The sequence below is a fragment of the Macaca thibetana genome, chromosome 14 (genome assembly GCF_024542745.1).
Source record: "Macaca thibetana thibetana isolate TM-01 chromosome 14, ASM2454274v1, whole genome shotgun sequence".
NCBI lineage: Eukaryota > Metazoa > Chordata > Mammalia > Primates > Cercopithecidae > Macaca > Macaca thibetana.
This window is the reverse complement of record NC_065591.1, coordinates 117,240,252-117,260,863: the sequence shown is the minus strand read 5'-3', so window position 1 is coordinate 117,260,863 and position 20,612 is coordinate 117,240,252. Positions and strand designations below refer to the sequence as shown.

Sequence of the window (20,612 nt, the reverse complement as noted above, 5' to 3'; positions counted from 1 at the left end):
TTCTTTTAAAAATTTGAAGCAAAAAAAAGAAAAAAGAAAGCAATAAAATTTTTTTTAAAAATTTGAAGCAGTTGGCTGTTATTGAAAAGTCAAAAAACAACAGATGTTGGTGAGGGTGTGGAGAAGGAAACACTTTTACATAGTTGGTGGGAATGTAAATAAGTACAACATCTATGGAAAAGAGTATGAGTATTTCTCAAAGAACTAAAACACAGAACTACCATTTGATCCAGCAATCCCACTATTGCCTAGTGATAGAGCCATAGTATTGGTGGTGATGCTGCTATAAACAAACCTATTGCATTGCCAGTCATATAAACATATAGCACATATAATTATGTATGGTGCATAATAGTTGATAATAAATGATTGTTACTGTTTTATGCATTTACTACACAGGCTTTCCATTCTTATTTTAGAGTGTACACATTTTACTTATAAAACAAAAAAGTTAGCTGTGAAACAGCTCCAGGCAGTCCCTTCAGGAGGTTTTCCAGAAGGTGGCATTGTTTTCATGCTCTGTGTATGTTAATGTCCCTGAAGACCTTCCAGTGGGACAAGATGTGGAGGTGGAAGACCTCTTGATGATATTGATGTGACACTGATGATCATGACCCTATGTAGGCCTAGGCTAATATGTATGTTTGTGTGCAAATGTGGTTTGCAAATATTTTCTCCCTGTATCTTGCCTTTTCATCCTCTTCAAGAGTTTAAAAAGTAAAAAAATTTAAAAACAGAAAAAAGTTTATAGAATAAGGTTATGAAGAAAGAAAAATATTTTTCTACAGTTGTAAAATCTATTTGTGTTTTAAACTGTTATTACAAGAGTCAAAAAGTTAGAAAAGTTAAAAAGTTTATAAAGTAAAAGAGTTATAGTAAGCTAAGGTTAATTTATTATTGAAGAAAGAATTTTTTTAAAATAAATGTACTGTAGTGTTCATAAAGTCTACAGCAGTGAATGGTAATGTCCTAGGCCTTCACATGCATTCACCACAGAGTAATTTCCAGTCCTTCAAGCTGGCATTTGTGGCAAGTGTCCTAAACAGGTGTACCATTTATCTTTTACAGCATATTTTTTCCTGTACCTTTTATATGTTTAGATACACAGACACTTAGCATTGTGCAATTGTCTACAGCATTTGGTTCAATAGTGTGCAGTACAGTTTTGAGCCTAGGAGCAGTAGGCGCTACCGTATAGCCTAGGTGTGTAGTAGGCCGTACCATCTAGGTGTAAGTACACTCTATGATGTTTGCGCAAGGACAAAATCATCTATTGACATACTTCTTAGAACATACCCTTGTTGTTAAGCTATGTATGACTCTACTTCTTTCACATCTGTATATCTTCTTCAGTGAAATGCCTCTTCATGTCTCTTGTCCATTTTATAATTGGCTTATTTGTTCTTTCACTGTTGAGTCTTGAGAGTTCTTTATATATTCTAGATGCAAGTCCTTTGTTAGATACACAAAGGTTTGCAATGTTTTCTTCCCTTGTATCTTGTCTTTTCAACCTCTTCAAAGGGTATTCACAGAGAAAGGTTTTTAGTTTTGAGGAGGCCCAGTTAATCGGTGTTTTCTTCTATAAATTATGTTTTTGATTTCAAGTCTAAGAACTCTTTGACTAGCTCTAGATCCTGAAGTTTTTTTTCCTATTTAAAAAAAAGGTTTTATGGCTTTTGTGTTTTACTTTTACAGGACATGTTTAATTAAAAAGTCCATTTCCTTAGTAATTGTAGGGCTATTCAAATTATCTATTTCATATTGGATGACTTGTGATAGTTGTGTTTTTCAAGGAATTGTTCCATTTAGTCTAAATTATCAGATTTATGTGTATAGAATTGTTTTTGCTTTTCTCTTATTATTGTTGTTTTGATGTCTGCAAGGTCTATTGTTATATTCCCTGTTTCGTACTGATATTGGTTAGTTGTATCTTCTCCTGTGTTTTAATTTGTTAGTCTCTGATATAGTTTGGATACTTGTCCTCACCAAAATCTGATGTCAAAATGTAACCCCAAGTGTTGGAGATGGCACCTGATTGGATGGATTTGTACCCAAGGTTTAAAATAAGCCATACCCTGTTTCTTGCAGTTCAATAGTTCTATATGTAATTTCCAAAGAGTACCGCATAATAGAACTTTAATTACTGATAAGTGTTTGGTGGCAAATGTGTGTCTTATATTAGAAACATTGCTTGAGAAGGCAGGATTCTTTCTATCAACCTTGGTTTAACCTGTGGGAATATCACTCACAGAATTGGTAGATATACTCAAGAAGTATATTGGGCCATGCAAGAAAATATCCAAATCAAGGCTTTTGACTAACAAGTCATTAATGATGATAATATATTAGGTTTTGTGATGTAAGAATAAATGTTTGGTGTCTGCCTTGGTTCCTGACACAGAGCTCCTAGTCTCTTGGAATTTTCTTGGTGACAGGCAAATCTTTTGTTCTAGTGAGGTGACTCTTGGTGGACTCCTGGATGCAGGCTGCTCACCAGAAAGACAAAGCCATGATTAGAAGCTTGGAACTTCCTCCAGAGATGGGAAGGGTACTGGAGATTGAGTTAAAAATTGATTGTCCCTGTATCATGAAGCATCCATAAACATTCCTAAACTGTGGGGCTCAGAGCTTTCAGGTTGGCAAATGCATCCACATACTGGAAGAGTGGCGTGCCCTAACTTCATGAGTCACAAGATTCTGTGCTCAAGACCCTTCTGGACCTCACCGTATGTACTTCAACATATACATGCTGTTCATCTGTTTCTTTATAATAAACCTGTAAATGTAAGTATAGTGTTTCCATGAGTTCTAAGAGAATGTTTGCAGAGTAGTAAACATGAAGGAGTTGTGAGAATTCTTGATTTGTAGCCAAGTTGGACAGAAATGTGGGTTCCCTGGGCACCCAGTACTTGTAACTACGGTCTGAATTTGGGGGCAGTCTTTGTGGGACTGAACCCTTAACCTGTGGTGTCTGCATTAAATCTGGGTAGTGTCAGAATTGAATTAAATTGTAGGACATCTAGTTGATGTCTGCAGAAAACTGGGGAATTGCTTGATATAGCAAACTCACAAATTTGGTGTCAGAAGTGTTGCAAGTAGAGAAGCAGGTTTTCTTTTAGCTATCGACTGAAAAAAGTAAAATAAAACTGAAGAATAGCTTTTAAATCATAAGGCTCTCAGAAAAATAACCTACCAAAACTAATCAATTTGTAATGTTGTTACGTATGTTGATTAAGAATAAATTTTTTGTATGATGAATTCTTATGTATGGCTAGCTAATCAATACTCTGCTTTGACTCTGCAAACTGCTATGATATTTTCCAGTGCTAGTCACCTAAAGCTAATATGCTTAACATTTTAAAAATTCATTATATTATAACATTAATTAATTTTCCATTATGTAAACTGTTTTGAACATGCTGGATATACAGAAAATGAAAAACAGCTCAAAGAGAAATTAACACTGCAATGCAAACTGTACAGAAAATCTGGCAGTATAAAGGAGTATCAAAGGAGGATTGATAATCAGGAAACTGAATTTATTCTAACCTTACTGGTGAATGTTGAAAGATGTGACCAATCATATGTGCAAGATACACTGTCAAGGGCAACTATAGGAAGCACTTATAGAGAATTATGAAGAGTCAGAGTAGCCTGATAAAGAATCATGAAAAACGGGATGTCAGTGTAAAATCAATGTAACTACTGATGCAAACTGAATATCTGTTGTTTATGGTTGCATAACAGCTGGTGACTTTAATCAGATAAACAAAGCTGAAAATTGGCTTTAGCCAATTGCTGGCTACTGGCAGGCATTTGGGGTATTTGCTTTGCTCAATAATAAAATCAGCTAATTCTATACTTATGAATTGGCATGCTCCTTTGAGTCGTTATTTAGTTTCTATCTACCAGTGAACAGTGGAGGAATCCAAGAAATAGCCCTGAGAGTGAGGCCAAGGTCTGATGCAACTAACCTGTCACAAGTAGGCAGGGCCAATGCCCCATGTAAAGTGGCTTCCTCTGCTGTGAGACAAATAGGTTGGGACATTTTTTGGCAGGAGTTAAGAAGTCTGGCACGCAATGGTAGCTTCTACATCAGAAATATAGTTCTTCACTTTGTGTTTAGTCCATAATGGTGGATACATTGTCATGTCCAGTGCAATGATTTAGGTGACAATGGTGACAATTTTATCAGCAACTGGACTCCAGTTGGTCTCACCAGGGAATGAGCCCTTACCATGGGCATTTACACGAGTGAAGCAAATGGTCTAATTTGTTTTGCATCCTCACAAAAGGGTATCTTTAATCTGCTAGTCTCTAGTCTTCCAAGTAGCAGACAAGGTTGCTTGGATATTGTCAACGGCCAATGTTAAGTAAAAATTCAACAAGGATCTTTAAGAAAAGTATTGGCCAGAGTTATGAACAGACCCTTGAGTTTTGCCCACTGAGCAGAGAAACCACATATACGTTGAGTTTTGCATAGCTGGGATGGATACCACTGGGTTTCAGCTTGGAAAATCGCCATACTGATTTCCACAAAGGTTGTACTAATTTACATTCTCAGTGACTCAGGCCCGTGCAATTACAGAAAGCTCTGTAAATTAAGGGATCCATTGAGCCAGTAGGTTCACTTCGGGTGGTAGAGGAGGGGAATGGCTGCTACCTTTACATCAAAGCTGAGATGTTATTCAGGCCAGGCCACCTGCATTCCTGAATGTACAATTTCCTTTGCTTGTTGAGGGTTTTGGGCCCTGGCCACCTGGTTGGTTATTGAGTCTGAGTTTTCCCACCCCAAAAAGGAAATAGCAGTCCAGAATGTTACAAGGCTTTCTTGGGTCAGGCATTCAATTTTATTTTTTGTTTTCCTCTCTTAAAAAAAATTTATTTTTATAGGTTTAAGGGGTACAGGTACAGATTTCTTACATGCATATATTGTGTAGAGGTGGAGTCTGGGCTTTTAGTGAACCCATCACCCAAATAGTGAACTTAGAAGTGAGAACATGTGGTATTTAACTTTGTTTCTAAGTTATTTCACTTAGGATAATGGGATCGAGTTCCATCCATGTTGCTGCAATTAACAAAATTTCATTATTTTTTATGGCTGAGTAGTATTCCACGGTATGTATGTACCACATTTTCTTTATCCAATTATCTGTTAGTGGACACTTAGGTTGATTCCATATCCTTGGTATTGTGAATGGTGCTGTGATAAACATATAAGTGCAGGTGTCTTTTTGATGTAATAATTTCTTTCCCTTAGAGTATGTATCCAGTAGTGGGATTGCTGGATCATATGGTAGTTCTATTTTTAGTTTTTTGAGAAATCTCCATACTGTTTTCCACAAAGGCTGTACTAATTTACATTCCCAACCAACAGTGTATAAGCATTTCCTTTTCTCCAAATTCTTGCCAACATCTGTTGTTTCTCAACTTTTCAATAAAAAGTTTTTATTTTTTCGTGGGTACATCACAGGTGTATATATTTATGGAGCATATGAGATGTTTTTATACAGGCATACAATGCATAATAATCACATCAGGGTAAATGAGGTATCCGCTACTTCAAGCATTTATCCTTTCTTTGTGTTACAAATAACCCAATTACACTCTTTCAGTTATTTTAAAATATACAGTAAATTATTGTCAACCCGTTGTGCCATCAAAGACTAGATCTTATTTATTCTACCTAAACATATTTTTGTACCCGTTGGCTATCCCTACTTCTTCTCTGACTTTTTAATAGTAGTCATTCTCACTGGTGTAAGATGGTATCTCATTGTGGTCTTAAATTGCATTTCTCTGATGATTATCGATGTTGAGCAGTTTTTCATGTTTGTTGATCAATTGTATGTCTTCTTTTGAATAGTGTCTGTTCATGTCCTTTGTCCACTTTTTAATGGGGTTGTTTTTCTCTTGTTGAGTTGCTTGAGTTCCTTATAGATACTGGATATTAGCCCTTTGTTGGAAATTTTTTTTTCATTCTATAGGTTGTCTGTTTACTCTCTTGATTGTTGCTTTTGCTGTTCAGAAGCTTTTTAGTTTAATAAGTCCCATTTGTTTATTTCTGTTTTCATTGCATTTATTTTTGAAGACTTGGTCATAAATTTCTTGCCTAGACAAATGTCCAGAAGGGTTTTTCCTAGGTTTTCTTCTAGGGTTTTATAGTTTCAGGTCTTACGTTTAAGTCTTTAATCCATCTTGTGTTACTTTTCATGTATGATGAGAGGTAGAGGTCCAGTTTGATTCTTCTGCATCTGGCTAGCCAATTTTCCCAGAACTATTTATTGAATAGAGTGTCCTTTCCCTAGTGCATATTTTTGGTGACTTCTTCAAAGATCCATTGGTTATAGGTCTGTGGCTTTACTTCCAGGTTCTCTATTCTGTTCCATTGACCTATGTGTCTATTTTTATATCAGTACCATGCTATTTTGGTTACTATAGCTTTGTAGTATAGTTTGAAGTCAGGTAATGTGATGCCTCTGGTTTTGTTCTTTTTGCTTAGGGTTGCTTTGGCTATCTGAGCCCTTTTTTGGTTCCGTATAAATTTTAGGATTGCTTTTTCTAATTCTGTGAAAGATGGCATTGGTAATGTGATAGGAATTGTGCTGCTTTGGGAAAATGGTCATTTTAATGATATTGATTCTTCCTAGGCATTCCATTTTCATGAAAGCTTAATAGCATGTCAATAGATACTTTTCAAAAGGCATGTAGCTTTGTCAGGGAGGTGACACCAATGAATGTCTCTGGGTGGAGGTTGTCTATTGGTTCCTAGAGTCTCCGGGTGACAAAATCAGCAGTCACAGACGTGTGCAGCTAGAAGAGGTCATTAGGATTATGGGGCCCTCCAGGTAAAAAGTGAGACACAGCTGGCCCTACAGCTTCCAACGCAGCTGTAGGGGTTCCTGTAGCTGTTGTTTGGATTCCACTGCAAGTTTTGCCTAGACTCTATCCTTTGAATTTTTTTCCCTACAGGAAAAAGAGCAAATTGTTTAATGCAGACTTCTGGGGTTACAATAGCTACAAGGAGTTGGTTATTCTCAGGGGTGTAGAATACGCAGGGAGGAGGAGAAAGCTGCCTTGGAGGGATAACTGGAGAAGTGGAAGGCTTTTTGTCGCCTGTGGCACTTTGCCTCACCCACACAGGCCTCCCAGCATCTGAGGCTCTTTCTTTTTGTCTCCACATGAGCTGCCATAGTTTGTCCTGTAATTCTTGGTGCTTTCTGCTAATACAGTTATGTATTGCTGTGTAACCAATTTCTCAAATCTTAATGACTTGAAAAAGTAAAATTTATTATTTTCTGTTGGTCAGAATCTGAGTGGGTTTTAGCTGGGTCCTTTGGTTCAGTGTCTCTCCCAGATTGTAATCAAGTTGTTGGTTAGGACATAGTTCTTTCATGGCTCAACTGGGAAAGAATCTGCTTCCAATCTCAGTCACATAGCAGTTGGCAGGATTCAGTGATTCAGGGTTGTTGGAATGTGTTGTTAGGTCCTGGACTCCAGATAAGAACCATATCCCTGGATGATACTTGGATTTCGGCCTGGTGAGACCCTGAGCAGAAAATCTAGTTATACTGTGTCCAAACTTCTGAATTATAGAAACTGTGAAATAATAAAATATGTGTTGCTTTAAGCCACTACACTTATAGTAATTTTCTATGCAACAATAGAGAACTAATACAAGCAGATAACACGCTGGGGTTCCCTTACCTCCCACGAGTTTGGGTGCAAGCACTTGCTACTGGATTCCAGGATGTCTTCTATTATCTCTTAGTCCTGTCGTGTGGGAGCCCTTGTCCTTTACCTTCCAGAGAAATGGTGTCTGTCATTATCTCATCTTCATCTCTCAAACTGTTAAGGACTATTAAGGGTCTGGATTTTATCCTACTTGCAAGCTACCAAGCTAGCCTGTTATTGTTTGATGGATGCTGGTGGAAGAAACAAAACCCCTGGGTTAAAAACAAAAAGGCCAGGTGCAATGGCTCTGCTTATAATCCCAGCATATTGGGAGGCTGAGGTAAGCGGATCACTTGAGGCCAGGCCAACATGGCAAAACCCTATCTCTACTAAAAATACAAAAAATTAGCTGGGCGTGGTGGTGCATGCCTTTAATCCCAGCTGCTTGGGAGGCTGAGGCAGGAGGATCGCTTAAGCCTGGGAGGTGGAGGTTGCAGTGAGAGGTTGCACCACTGCTTTCCAGCCTGGGTGACAGAACAAGGCTCTGTCTCAAAAACAAACAAACATACAAACAAAACCAAAACAAACTAACAACAACAACCAAAAACAAAGGATTTTAGCACTCACAGCAAAAGCAGAAGCCAGCGCTTCATGTTGATTTGCAGTACTCCTCTGGTTCCCTGAGTCTCATGCTGGGAAATATATGAGGCCCAGGTCAATGCTGTCACACTGTGGGTTTGTGGTGAAGCTTAGGAACACTGTACTAGAGGAATCTACCAGTTGTATACTAAGTGGAATCAACCCTACTCTTTGTTACCGCATTCTTCAAGGTTCCTCACTGCAAACATAACCCTGAGATATGGCCTGGGTGAAAAGCAGCCAGAGCCTCACATTTTTGGCATCCCCAGCAAGAACGTGCAGTGATGCTCTGGGCCCATGGTGCACTGCTCTCCCATACAAAATATAAGAAGCATGAGAGCAAATAATGAAATATTAAATTAAGAGAAAGAGAAAGTGAAAAAGAAGAAAAATTTAAAATCTAAAATAAATGAATAATGAAATTTAAAGACATAAAAAGTGAGTTTTTTAAAATAAAAAAGATTCACTATACAAATGATAGAAGCTCTTGAAAAAAAAGAAAAAGAACAGACAAGTATTAAAAATTAATAACCATAATAAAACTTTTCTGAAGAACAGAAACTTCCCATTGAAACAGCACACTGTGTACCTGAGAATACTGACTTAGAGTGATCAAAACAAACACATGGTCTTGTAAAGTTAGTGAACTTAAAAAAAAAAAAAATCCTTTGAGCTTTTAAGTCAAAAGATCGTACAACTTATAAGGGACAGAAAATTACTTTCAAGTGTAAAGAACATAAAGTTTTTTGACATACCAGAATTTCAGAATTATTATTTTTATAATTTCTTTCTGAACAATGAATCAAGAAAAAGTACTTCAGATAGACAAAATGACTAGCGAGACCTCAACATATGGGCTGATGGTCAAGTTTAAATATAAACTTACTAGTAGAACAAAGACTAAGTAAAGATTAAAAGGCAGAGAGTGTAGTATGTAGTGACCATAGAGTTGGATAATTAGATATTGTATAACCATAAAAAAATGCAGGTGGTAGTGGTTGAGAAAATAAAGAGCATAGACAAAATTTTACAACTATTTTAGTAACCACCATTAGTGACGGTATTGTTATGCTGAGGCTTGTAGGTGTTTAATGTGGGATAAAGCAAATGATTGATTATAGGACATTCTAATTCTATTGAATTCTAATTTCATTCTATCCTGTATATTCCATATTATAATTCATATACATGTAATATTCTGTCTTACATCTTATATACCATATATATCATTCTAATTCTGTTCTAATTCTGTGTCCTTGAGAAGTAGAATTCTCAGTGTAAAACAAAAGAGGTACAGTTGTAATATAAAGTTAAAACTTTGCAGTCTTAAATTTCAGTTGAAAATATCAACAGGAACTTACAAGGTATTTGTCATCTATTCATCTATCTACTTTTTTCCCTGAAGAATCCTAGAAACAAGGCCAAATGTGCAAGAAAATTCTTATGCAGTTACTGGGCTAAGATGACAATTTTTTTATAATTTTGAGAGCTATTGTCTAATTTTATTCTGTACTGATATATGAAGTTACAGACCTATCAGCAGTGTATGACAGTGCTGGTTTTACTCCAATCTTGCCAACACAGTTGTGTTATCAAATTCTGATTGTCAATCTGTTAAGTAAAACTAATATCTGAATTTAGTTTTAATGTACATGACTAAAATTAGGAGTAAGGTTCACCATATTTCATGTGTTTAAGAAGCATTTTTGGTTTTTTTGTTCTGTGAACTATGACGTTATTATTGACTGCCTCTCTCCCCTTTGAATTGTTAGTCCTTTAAAAATCACTTTCTGGAATATCTGTATAATAGGGAGATTAGCCCTTAGTCTGAGATACGAGTTGCAAATATTTTTAATGGTTTATTTGTTATTTGGGCTTTTCTTATGGATTAATGATTGGTTTTCCATTTATGTAGAAGACTTTTTAAAAATATAAGTAATCATTTTTTTAATGGTTCTATGTTTTGAGCCATATATAGAAAAGTAACCCTCACCCTAGACTATAGAAACTCCTTCCATTTTATTTTCTGGCACTTCACTGTTTATTTATACCCTCCAGGTGGACAGCAAGTCCAGGATATTAAACACAGTTTCACTGATTTTCTTTGTAAATCTGCCTAAGTAGCATAGCATTTTCCTGTGAAATGTGAAACACTCGCTGCCTACTATCTTGGAACCCTTGCTGGAATGTAGAAAGTCTCATTTCTCATCTTTATTATAGTTCAAAAAACCAGTCTAATAAAGTTGGATGCTCTGTGGAGAATGGACTGGAGGGATGCAAGGCAGGATATGGGAAGAACATTTTTGATTCCTCTCACAAATATTTGTTAGGCATTTCCTTTGTTCCCAGCCTCTAGATGCCAAGTGTGCCATGATAAATCAAAGAAACCCCTTGCTTTGTTCTAGTGGAGGAGTAAAAAAGTGAGCCAATAGGAATGTAAGATCAGCTAATGAGAACTGCTATGAAACATAAAACAGGGGAAAGGGTAGGAAATGAAGGCTGTCATTTTCTAGAGATTGAGCAGAAAATGCTGCTCTGTCTGAGGGGGTGACATTTGAGCAAAGACCTGAGTGAGCAAGGGAAAAGTGGAGAGAAAGGGGATTGGAGAGGAGGCCATTGCTCATAATGAGGAAGCCGTTGATGGCTATGATAAAAACTCTGGATTTTCTTTCAAAGGTAATAAAAAGTCATCAGAGGGTTTTCAGCAGGGGTGTGGCATCTATGACTTATTCTCTGACTGCTTTATGAAGAAATGATTTTGAAGGGGCAGGGGAGAAGCATGGAGGCTAAAAATAAGGCCATTGCTTTGTCCAGGCAAGACAGGATGATAGATTGGATTATGGTAATGGCAGTGGCGACAGAGAGTAATAAACCCATGTGAGAAGTTAGTAGGTAAAATGGATAAGACTTGCTGTTAAATTGCTCAATGAGGATGAAACACAAGAAGCTATAAAGAATACCTCCCAGATGTACTAAAATCTGCAACATTGTGAGGAGGGACTGGACAAGACTGAATAACTAACTGTTGGGTGCTATGTTCACTACCCAGGTGATGGGATCATTCGTACCCCAAACCTCAGCATCTAGCCGTATACCACTGTAACGATCCTGCACAGGTACCCCCTGAATCTAAAATGAGAAGTTGAAAATACTTCTTAAAACTTTGCAATATTGAAGTAGGAGCAGGTCTGGTGAATCAGGAACATTACAATTTCATTTTCATTAGAGGATTTGCACAAAATCAAAGTGAGTACCCTCTTTAGAATGCTGTGCACCAATCAGATATGGTGGTTTGGCTCTGGGAACATTGTCATACTATCTGTCCCTGAAATTTTATGACTATATAATTTAGATGACTAGCTCAGATCACGAAAGAACAACTCGCTCCTTCCAGAGGAAGCTGCACCCGACAGAAGCTCCAGGATGCTTGTTCTCTTTCTGCTGAGCACAATCTTTCTGCTCTGCCCATATTGGGGTAAGTCCTGGAGACAGAGGGGAAGCTGGTGGTTGGTTAAGAGATGGACAGATGCTGGGGGAAGAGGCAGTTTTCAAAATTGGCTCTTGGGGCAGTGGCAAATGTATGTGAGATTATAACAAGGAAGGTTTTTCTTCTTTTCACAGGTGAACTTCATGACCGTGTAGAAGGTACAATCATGGCTTGTCTGAAGTCCTTGGTCTTCAGATGAACCTTCCCTTCATCTTCAGAGAGCCCTGTAATCCATTCTTATTATAGAATCCTAGGGGTTTTGCCTCCTGCCAGACCTGTTTTGTCCATTTCTTAGAGTAAGGAGGCTAAGATCCACTTTACTTTCTTTTACCTATTACTTGGCAAAATCATCAGGCTAGATAAGGGGTTCATTACTGGAGGTCCATGGATAAATTTCATGAGAACCCTGACCTCCCGAAGTCGTATACAGTATTTGATTTATGTTTGCACAGGTTATCTTTCACAAGATTTTTTTAATTGGAGAAAATGTGTACAAATGTATTAATGTGTACATGGGGAGGACCACAGCATGATGATCCCTATCTTTCTCAAGATTACCAGGAGTCCATGGTCCAAAAAATGTTAGGAACCACTAGGCAAGAGTAAGTTCCTGTAGTGAAGCCCCCAGCCCCAGAGAATGTTCTCAAGACTGCATCCTCTAAGCACCTCTTTTTGTATCTGACAGCGACTGAAATAATGTGTTATAAATGTAAAAAATATCATCTCGGGTTATGCTATGATGTCATGACATCCTGCTCCCTGAAGCCTAAACAGTCCTGTGCAGTTGAGAACTTTTACGTCCTTACAGTTACAGGTAATGTGGAGTATAGAGTGACTGGAAAATCACCACCACCATCCCTGAGAAACAGTGGTGTTCTTTTGCCCTCAGAGTGAGTGGGTGAATGGGATGGGTGAGTATGGGGTGGTCATGAGGGGATGGCAAAGACAGACTTTTCCTAAAGACCATATTGGGTGAAAAAGAGGCTGATGTCCCTTACCTGGCAGGGAATAAAATCTACTCTCTGGGTCAGCAATGAACAGACTCAGCTTTGGAACTCATTTGGGCCTAGAGAAAGGTTAGTGAGGGCACAAAAACAGATTACTCCTAAGAATGCAGTGAAAGGAAATGAGGTCATTATGATCATATTTCCTCTTTTTTACCTCCTCAGGGCAGAGCCTGTATCATTATTCAAAACTGTCGTGTATGACCAACTGTGAGGACATCAACTTCTTGGGGTTCTCGAAGAGGGCAGAGCTCATCTGTTGTAATCATAGTAACTACTGCAACCTCCCTGAGGGAGTTTAGCTCTGTGTATCTCCTGGATTTGGGGTTCTTTTTCAACCACTACCCTTTTTTTTCTCTTCCCTGAACCTGAATTTTGCTCTCTTCTTCTATGCAATGGTACAGAGTGAGAAAGCCAGCTCATAGTGAAAAGACAAGCAGGCATAAGGAGACGCAGTGCGGGCAGCAGAGCCTAGTGATGATGGAGCCCTAGACTCACCCTTTGCACATCCCTGTCACTCACAGGTGGGAGGGGTTTTGCTCTCCTTACGTGATACTGCCATGAATAAGCTCAGACTTAGTCATTTGTTATCTCCTGTATGAAAATGTGAACACTTGAGCCATAATAATCTCCAATTTGTACTGAGATTTCTGTGAGTATCCTGTATCCTCATTTACACTCTTCTCTCAGTTGGAATTCTCTTTGGATTAGCCCCGACACTTTCTGGCACTGTCTTTTTTTGCCCATGGGTTCTGGAGAGGGCTAACCCCAGCTTCCCAGTGTGTTGGCGGCATGGGCCAAGTCTTTCTCTGATAGAGCTCTTGGGGGAACCTCAGGGCAGAAAAAAAACCTGAACAGACAGGGATAAGGCATTAGAGAAAATTTCAGGGGGCATTTCAATTGGTAAAAACTAAGATCTGAGAGATAACTTGCTGTGGGTAGAATTGGCTTGAATTATAATTGCCCTGGCCGGCCAGGCAGCCTTGGGCACATGGTTGAACTAGGTGATTAGATTGGGAACAGAGTGTTTTTTTAAGGATGGCTAGTCAGGTTCTTCTCATGGGACTGAGAAAACAAAATGCTGATAATGTGGCAGGTGGCATGGTAGTTGAAGATAATAGGATGTAAATAGATACCATGAGGTAGCATTCAAGTAACAGAGTGCCCTGTGTAAGAGGAAGTTATGAGTATGCAGAAAGTGTGAGAAAGGCAGCATATAGGGGTAACAGTGGTGGAAAGAGAAGCAGGCAGACACAGAGAGAAACAGATAGGAAGAGAAACTAAGTAGCATTGATGTTGGAGCACACCTGTGGCCAACGTGGCACGTTTTCCTTGGATACACACTAACCCTGGTGTTTCTGTCCTTATGAGGCTGACTGCAGTTCTTGGTCCTGGTCTTCCATGAGCTTCTTTCTCTTATATTATGCCACATAAAATTCTTACAATGAACCAACCAACCTTCTATCTGAGTAGTCTGGTATACCCTATCTTTGTCTATGTCTGAGAATATAATGCTTTCTGAGGAATTCTCAATTTGGATTTTGAAGAGTCAGGATGAAAGATACATGAAGACAGCTGTTTCACGGTAGACAAGCAAACTAGAAAAGCTAACGTAACATGAATATTTTAAGTTTGAGTTATGGGCTCTGGTTTTGTAAGAGCTCTCTCCCCATTGAATCATGGGGATGGTAGAAGTCAGTCTAGAAAAAGAAAAGAAAATATTGTTTAGCTTTGGTTTTCAAAATAGACTTTAAAAATATTTTTGAATCAATGTTAAACAAAGCCAAAGTTTGGTTTTGTGGAGCACGCAGAGAGTTTTAATTATGAAATCTTTATGTTTCAAGAGCACACTTTGGCATTCTCAGCATTATAGCGTTGAATTTGTCTTTATGTAGTGGATGATTTGGATTTGAATTTGGTGGCTTCCAAAATCCCCTTTGCTGATAAGTGCACCCAGTTGCATCATGTGTTGACTTATGACAACTCACAGTTACTGACTTCTTTGGAGATTTCTCTCTACTAAATATTAATAGAAGCAGCCTTGCCCAGATGCTAAACTCACCACCTGCATATGGGCCTCAGCCAATGAATGGCTGGCCCCTTGTATTAAGGTAGAACTAAGTCTGTGGTGCAGTTTGTACCCCAGAGCTTTTCCACGGGATCCAACTAAAGCTAGTCTTCAGCTGAGACCATGTTTTTGTTAGTAATTCCCCCCTAACTTCCCTTCATTCCCTTATTCTCTAAGTTTTAAGCTGACAAGACCAAGTGTTTTGTCTCACTGTGAACAGAGCTCTAAAACAAAATGAGTTCAGGTTAGAAAACGAAGTTACATTTTGGCACTTCCAAGTAATAGTGTGTGTAGTGTCTAAACTAACTCTTCCTGAGTCAGGATAATCTTTCTTCTTAGGCTTCCTTACCGACTAGATAACATTTCTCTAACCTTGGAGAATATTTTCTGTGCCTTACCCTATCTTCGGATATTCTTCCCAGTTCCATTTTCTAACCTGATCAAACAAACGTAGCAAAAGTTAGGTGAAAATTTCTTTACCCACATGATAAAACACCAAGAATTTATCCTCTGATATGCACATGTTCTTCTTTCATATATATACATAATTATACAGAGAATTGTTTCTTCACATATCTTTTTAAAGGACGATACTTTGGCTAACGATCTGTTACTTTGTAATTGACTGGTAAATAACTCACACAACCTTACCTATTCAACCAAAATAAATTTCACGTGTATTACGCATGTAAATGTAATAAAGAAAAGCTTGCTTTTTGTTGTGGCTATCATTATTTGAACTTGTAGTTATGTGCTAGGCACACGTCAAGCATTTTTAATATATGATCTCATGTAACCTTAACTTCCCATAAAGTAGCTATTATTACAAGACAGTTCAATAAATGAGAAACTTGAAGAACAGACTGGTTAAGTAACTTGTCAAATGTCACACAATTAAGCTTTCTAGTTACTATTGCTACATAACAAATTATTGTGTTCACTAGTGCCATGGATCAGGAATTAAGAAAGTATACAGTAGGTTTGTCTGTGTGCTGTGATGTCTAAGGCCTTAACTGGGAAGACTCCAAGACTGAAAGTGATGAAAGAGCTAGAAACTGAAATCATTTGGAGGTGTCTCCACTCACATGTCTTTGGAGTTGATGGTAGTATAAGTTGTGATGTCACCTGGGGCTCTTGTCAGAACACCTACATGGAGACTCTGCATGCAGCCCAGGCCCCTTCACCACATAGGGGTCCCAAACTTCTTACATGGTAGCTTAAAGCTCTAAAGGTAAATGTATAGCTGACAAGATAGGAATTGCGTCTCATTTTAGGGCCTAACCTTGGAAGTCATGCTTCATCACTTCTGCCATGTTCTATTGATTACAAGTGAGTTACAAGCCTGGCCAGATTCTAAATCTAATCTTTTGATTAGAGAGTAGTAAAATTGTAGAAGATCTTGTGGTATGGGAGCTATTGTTGCAGCCATCTCTGAAAAATACAATATGTTACAGCTAGTTAATGGCAAAGCTGGAATCTGATCCAATATCTGTATAATTCCAAAGTGCTCTCTCATTCTGTGTCCACTCTTATATTAGCAATATTTATAAATATTTATGTAATTTAATGGTAAACAAGGTTTTCTAACTATGACAGCAATCACAAAACAGGACAAGATCAACAGATTTGACTGCATACAAAAATAAATACTTAGTGAGTCAAAACCATCAAAAAAAGAAGATAAATGACTTCATGGAAAAAATATTTTTAATAAATAAGGCAGATAAATGGTTGACCTCCTTAGTATACCAATAGCACGTTCATATAAATTAAAACAAGATTAACTCTCCAACTAAAAAATAAACAAAGATGTTAACAAGTAATTCACAGAAGAAATATACATTGTTAGTGCATATGATAATATCCAATCTTATTTTTAATTTTGGAAATGCAAGTTAAGTCAACAAAAAAATTTTAACTTCTGATTATGATATTGCCAAAGATGAAAATGTACACTGTTGATAGGAATATAAGTGGTTTTCTGAAAGCAAATAAGAAAATAGCAGTATTTGTAAGAACTGGCATATATTTGGATCCAAAATTCTTACTACAAACTTAATTTTGGGGAAAGAATGAGGCAAAGTTAAAAAAAAAAAAAAACGTGAAGAAGTTTCACAGCAGTGTTGGTAATGAAAGTGAAAAGGTAGAAATAACCAAAATTACTTAAATCAAACAAGATACATCCATATGCTGAAAAACATCCATAGGAAGTGATGATAGTGTCATTGTGAAATTATTGACATGAAAGCATCCTAAAATATATTCAGTGAAAAAAAGAAAATTTTGAAATTCTGTTTTTATTTAAAACTTATTGTTTATCTCTCATCTATCATCACGTCACTTCTCTTTCTCACTCAATCTATAAACTTTTAAAATAATTGCAATTTTACCAGTGGAAAATTCCGGGTTTTGGATGTACTACCCAGTTTTGGAAACTGGCATCATGCTGTTTTCTGGCCCATATATTTTTCCTCATAGAAATAAAACTGTGGACAAAGCCTCAGAAATTCAATATAAAAAGGCCTTGCAATAATCCACATGTTGGAATTGGTAGACAGGGAATTTAAAACAGCTACTATAAATATTCTCAGGGACTGAAAAAAAAGATAGCTATGAATGGATAGAGAGGAAATTTCAACAGAGAGTTGGAAAGTATAGACCGACTTGAGAAAATTCTCAAAAAAATAGCAAATTAAATACATAATTGTATTAAAAATTATGCACCATGACCAAGTGGGATTAATTTATGGTATGCAAGATTGGTTCAACATTTAAAAGTTGACAAATGTAAGCCACCACAACATGAAACTAAAGAAAAAAAATCATGATCATATCAAACGACGCAGAAAAGGCACTAAAAACATTCAACATCCCTTCATGATAAAAACGCTGAGACAGGTAGAAATACAGGAGAACTTCCTCTATTTGATAAAGAGCAACTATAAAAATACCCACAACTAACACTGTACTTAACAATGAAAACTGGACGCTTTCCTCCTAAGATCAAGAACAGAGCAAGGATGTCCTCTCTCACCAGTTCTATCAAACATCATACCAGAAGTCTTAGCTTCTAAAAGAAGGGCAGACATTAGAGAAAGAAATGCAAATCAAAACCACAATGAGATACCATCTCACGCCAGTTAGAATGACGATCATTAAAAAGTCAGGAAACAACAGGTGCTGGAGAGGATGTGGAGAAATAGGAACGCTTTTACACTGTTGGTGGGAGTGTAAATTAGTTCATCTCTTGTGGAAGACAGTGTGGTGATTCCTCAAGGACCTAGTACCAGAAATACCATTTGACCCAGGATTCCCATTACTGGGTATATACCCAAAGGATTATAAATCATTCCACTATAAAGACACATGGATACATGTTTATTGCAGTGCTATTTACAATAGCAAAGACTTGGAACCAACCCAAATACTTACCAATGATAGACTGGATAAAGAAAATGGGGCACATATACACCATGGAATACTAGGCAGCCATAAAAAGGAATGAGTCCATGTCCTTCGCAGGGACATGGATGAAGCTGGAAACCATCATTCTCAGCAAACTAACACAGGAACAGAAAATCAAACACTGCATGTTCTCACTCATAAGTGGGAGTTGAACAATGAGAACACGTGGACACAGGGAGGGGAACATCACACACCAGGGCCTGTCGGAGGGTGGGGGGCAAGGGGACAAATACTTAATGCATGTTGGGCTTAAAACCTAGATGATGGGTTGATGGGTGCGGCAAACCACCATGGCACATGTATACCTATGTAACAAACCTGCACATTCTTTCGTGTATCCCAGAACTTAAAGTAAAATTTAAAAAAATAATAAAAATAAAAGAAGGCCAGAAAAATTGGCCAAAAAATCTGAACAGAAAAAGATATACAGGTAGTAAATAAGCATATGAAAATATGCTTAACATCATATCTCACTAGGGAATTGCAAATTAAAACAACAATATTACGCAACTATACATTTTAAATGGTCAAAATCAAAAAAATAAAAATAAAAAAACCCTAACAGTAGCAATTTTTGTCAAGGATATAGAGCAATAGGAAATCTCACCTGTTGCTGGCAGGAATGCAAAATGGTAATGTTGTATTGGAAGACAGTTGGTAGTTTCTTAGAAAGGTGATTATACTCTTGCTATGTCATTCAGTAATCATGCCTTTAGATATTTACTCAACCAATTTGAACAGTTCTGCCCACACAGAAACCTGCACACAAATGTTAAAATCATATTTATTCATAATTGCCTGAGACAAGAAGTAACAAAGATACCCATCAATAGGTGAATGGATATGTAATCTATGGTACATCCAAACAGTGGGATGCTACTCAATGATGAAAAGAAATGATCTATCAAGCTATGAAGGACATGGATACATTTTAATTAAATATTGCTAAGTTAACGAAGCCAGTCTGAGAAGGCTATGTACAGATGCTCCTCAACTTATGATGGGGTTGCATCCTGTTATAACAATTGTAAATTGAAAATATTGTGAACTGAAAATGCATTTAAAACACTTAACCTACCAAACATCGTAGCTTAGCCTAGCCTACCTTAAATGTGTTCAGAACATTTATATTAGCCTATAGTTGGGCAAAAGTATCTAACACAAAGCCAATTTTATAATAAATTGTTGAATATCTCATGTAATTTATTGACTACTGTACTGAAAGTAAAAAACAGAATGGTTGTATGGGTACTAAAAGTATGGCCTTTACTGAATGCTTATTGCTTTCATACATCTTAAAGTTTTTTAAAAAATTGTAAGTCAAATCATTGTAAGTCTGGGAACATGTGTACTCTGATTCCAATTTTGTAACATTTTGGAAAAGACCAAAGTATAGGGTTGGTGAAAATATCAGTGACTGCCAGTGGATTAAGAGGAAAAAAGGGATTGAATAGGTAAAGTATAAAAGATTTTTTAGGGTGATGAAACTATTCTGTATGATACTATACCAGTAAATACATGACACTATGCACTCGTCAAAACCCATAGAACTTTACTGCACAAAGAATGAACCAATGTATGAGAATTTTTAAAAATCATTTAGGAAGTCAGGGGATTCCAGGAAGGAATACAGAATGTGACAAAAATGATTTAACTGTTACAAATGTGTGAAACAATCTCTCTGAGTTGGGTTGGGGGAAAACTTTCTGATCTGAGTAACTTTGTAAATGACTGGAGCCTATAAGCTTAAAGGCAAAAGAAAATGTATACAAGCTCTGCACTCTAGTTGGTAAAGTTGTTTTCTCCAAGGTTATAGGTTAATAATTCTGATACTGCTATACAGATACACTGTAATTGAACTCCTAAGCAAATGAATGGGGGCTGGTGGAAGCCAGGTTTCTCACTGTTGGAGTTAGAAGTTACAGATAAGCAACAGAAAAACGCTAGAATGATCCACGAGGTAATGAATTAGATATCAGCATGAATTCATATTTAGTTACATATAAATACAGATTATTTATAAATATGTATATAAATGAAATAGAAATATTTATAAATATGTATATTTATGAGTTATTATACACACATATATTTCCTTGCTCTGTCAAATGAGGGCTTGGGTACAATGACAGCAATAGTAATGAGAACCCCTAGCACCCAGACTGTGGTGTCTAATACCATTCTCAAAAAAAAAAAAAAAAAACCAGAGGTCCTTGGAAAAATGGCTGATTGTAGGACTGGGGCAGGAAATTAAATGATGGGATAGATCAGAGGG

At 37.2% G+C, this 20,612-nt stretch overlaps 1 protein-coding gene across 2 annotated transcripts in view; it reads left to right on the top strand.

The window, feature by feature from the left end:
* PATE2 (prostate and testis expressed 2) overlaps nt 1–15,845 on the top strand; it is a 108,610-nt gene extending 92,765 nt beyond the window's left edge. For both annotated transcript variants that reach the window (XM_050755755.1, XM_050755756.1), the window contains 5 exons: nt 11,363–11,559; nt 11,666–11,788; nt 11,935–11,958; nt 12,486–12,614; nt 12,970–15,845. In XM_050755755.1, the coding sequence (XP_050611712.1) occupies nt 11,737–11,788; nt 11,935–11,958; nt 12,486–12,614; nt 12,970–13,106 (342 nt within the window). In that variant the 5' untranslated portion in view covers nt 11,363–11,559; nt 11,666–11,736 and the 3' untranslated portion in view covers nt 13,107–15,845. The remainder of the gene's footprint in view (nt 1–11,362; nt 11,560–11,665; nt 11,789–11,934; nt 11,959–12,485; nt 12,615–12,969) is intronic.
* The last annotated feature ends 4,767 nt before the right edge of the window (nt 15,846–20,612 follow it).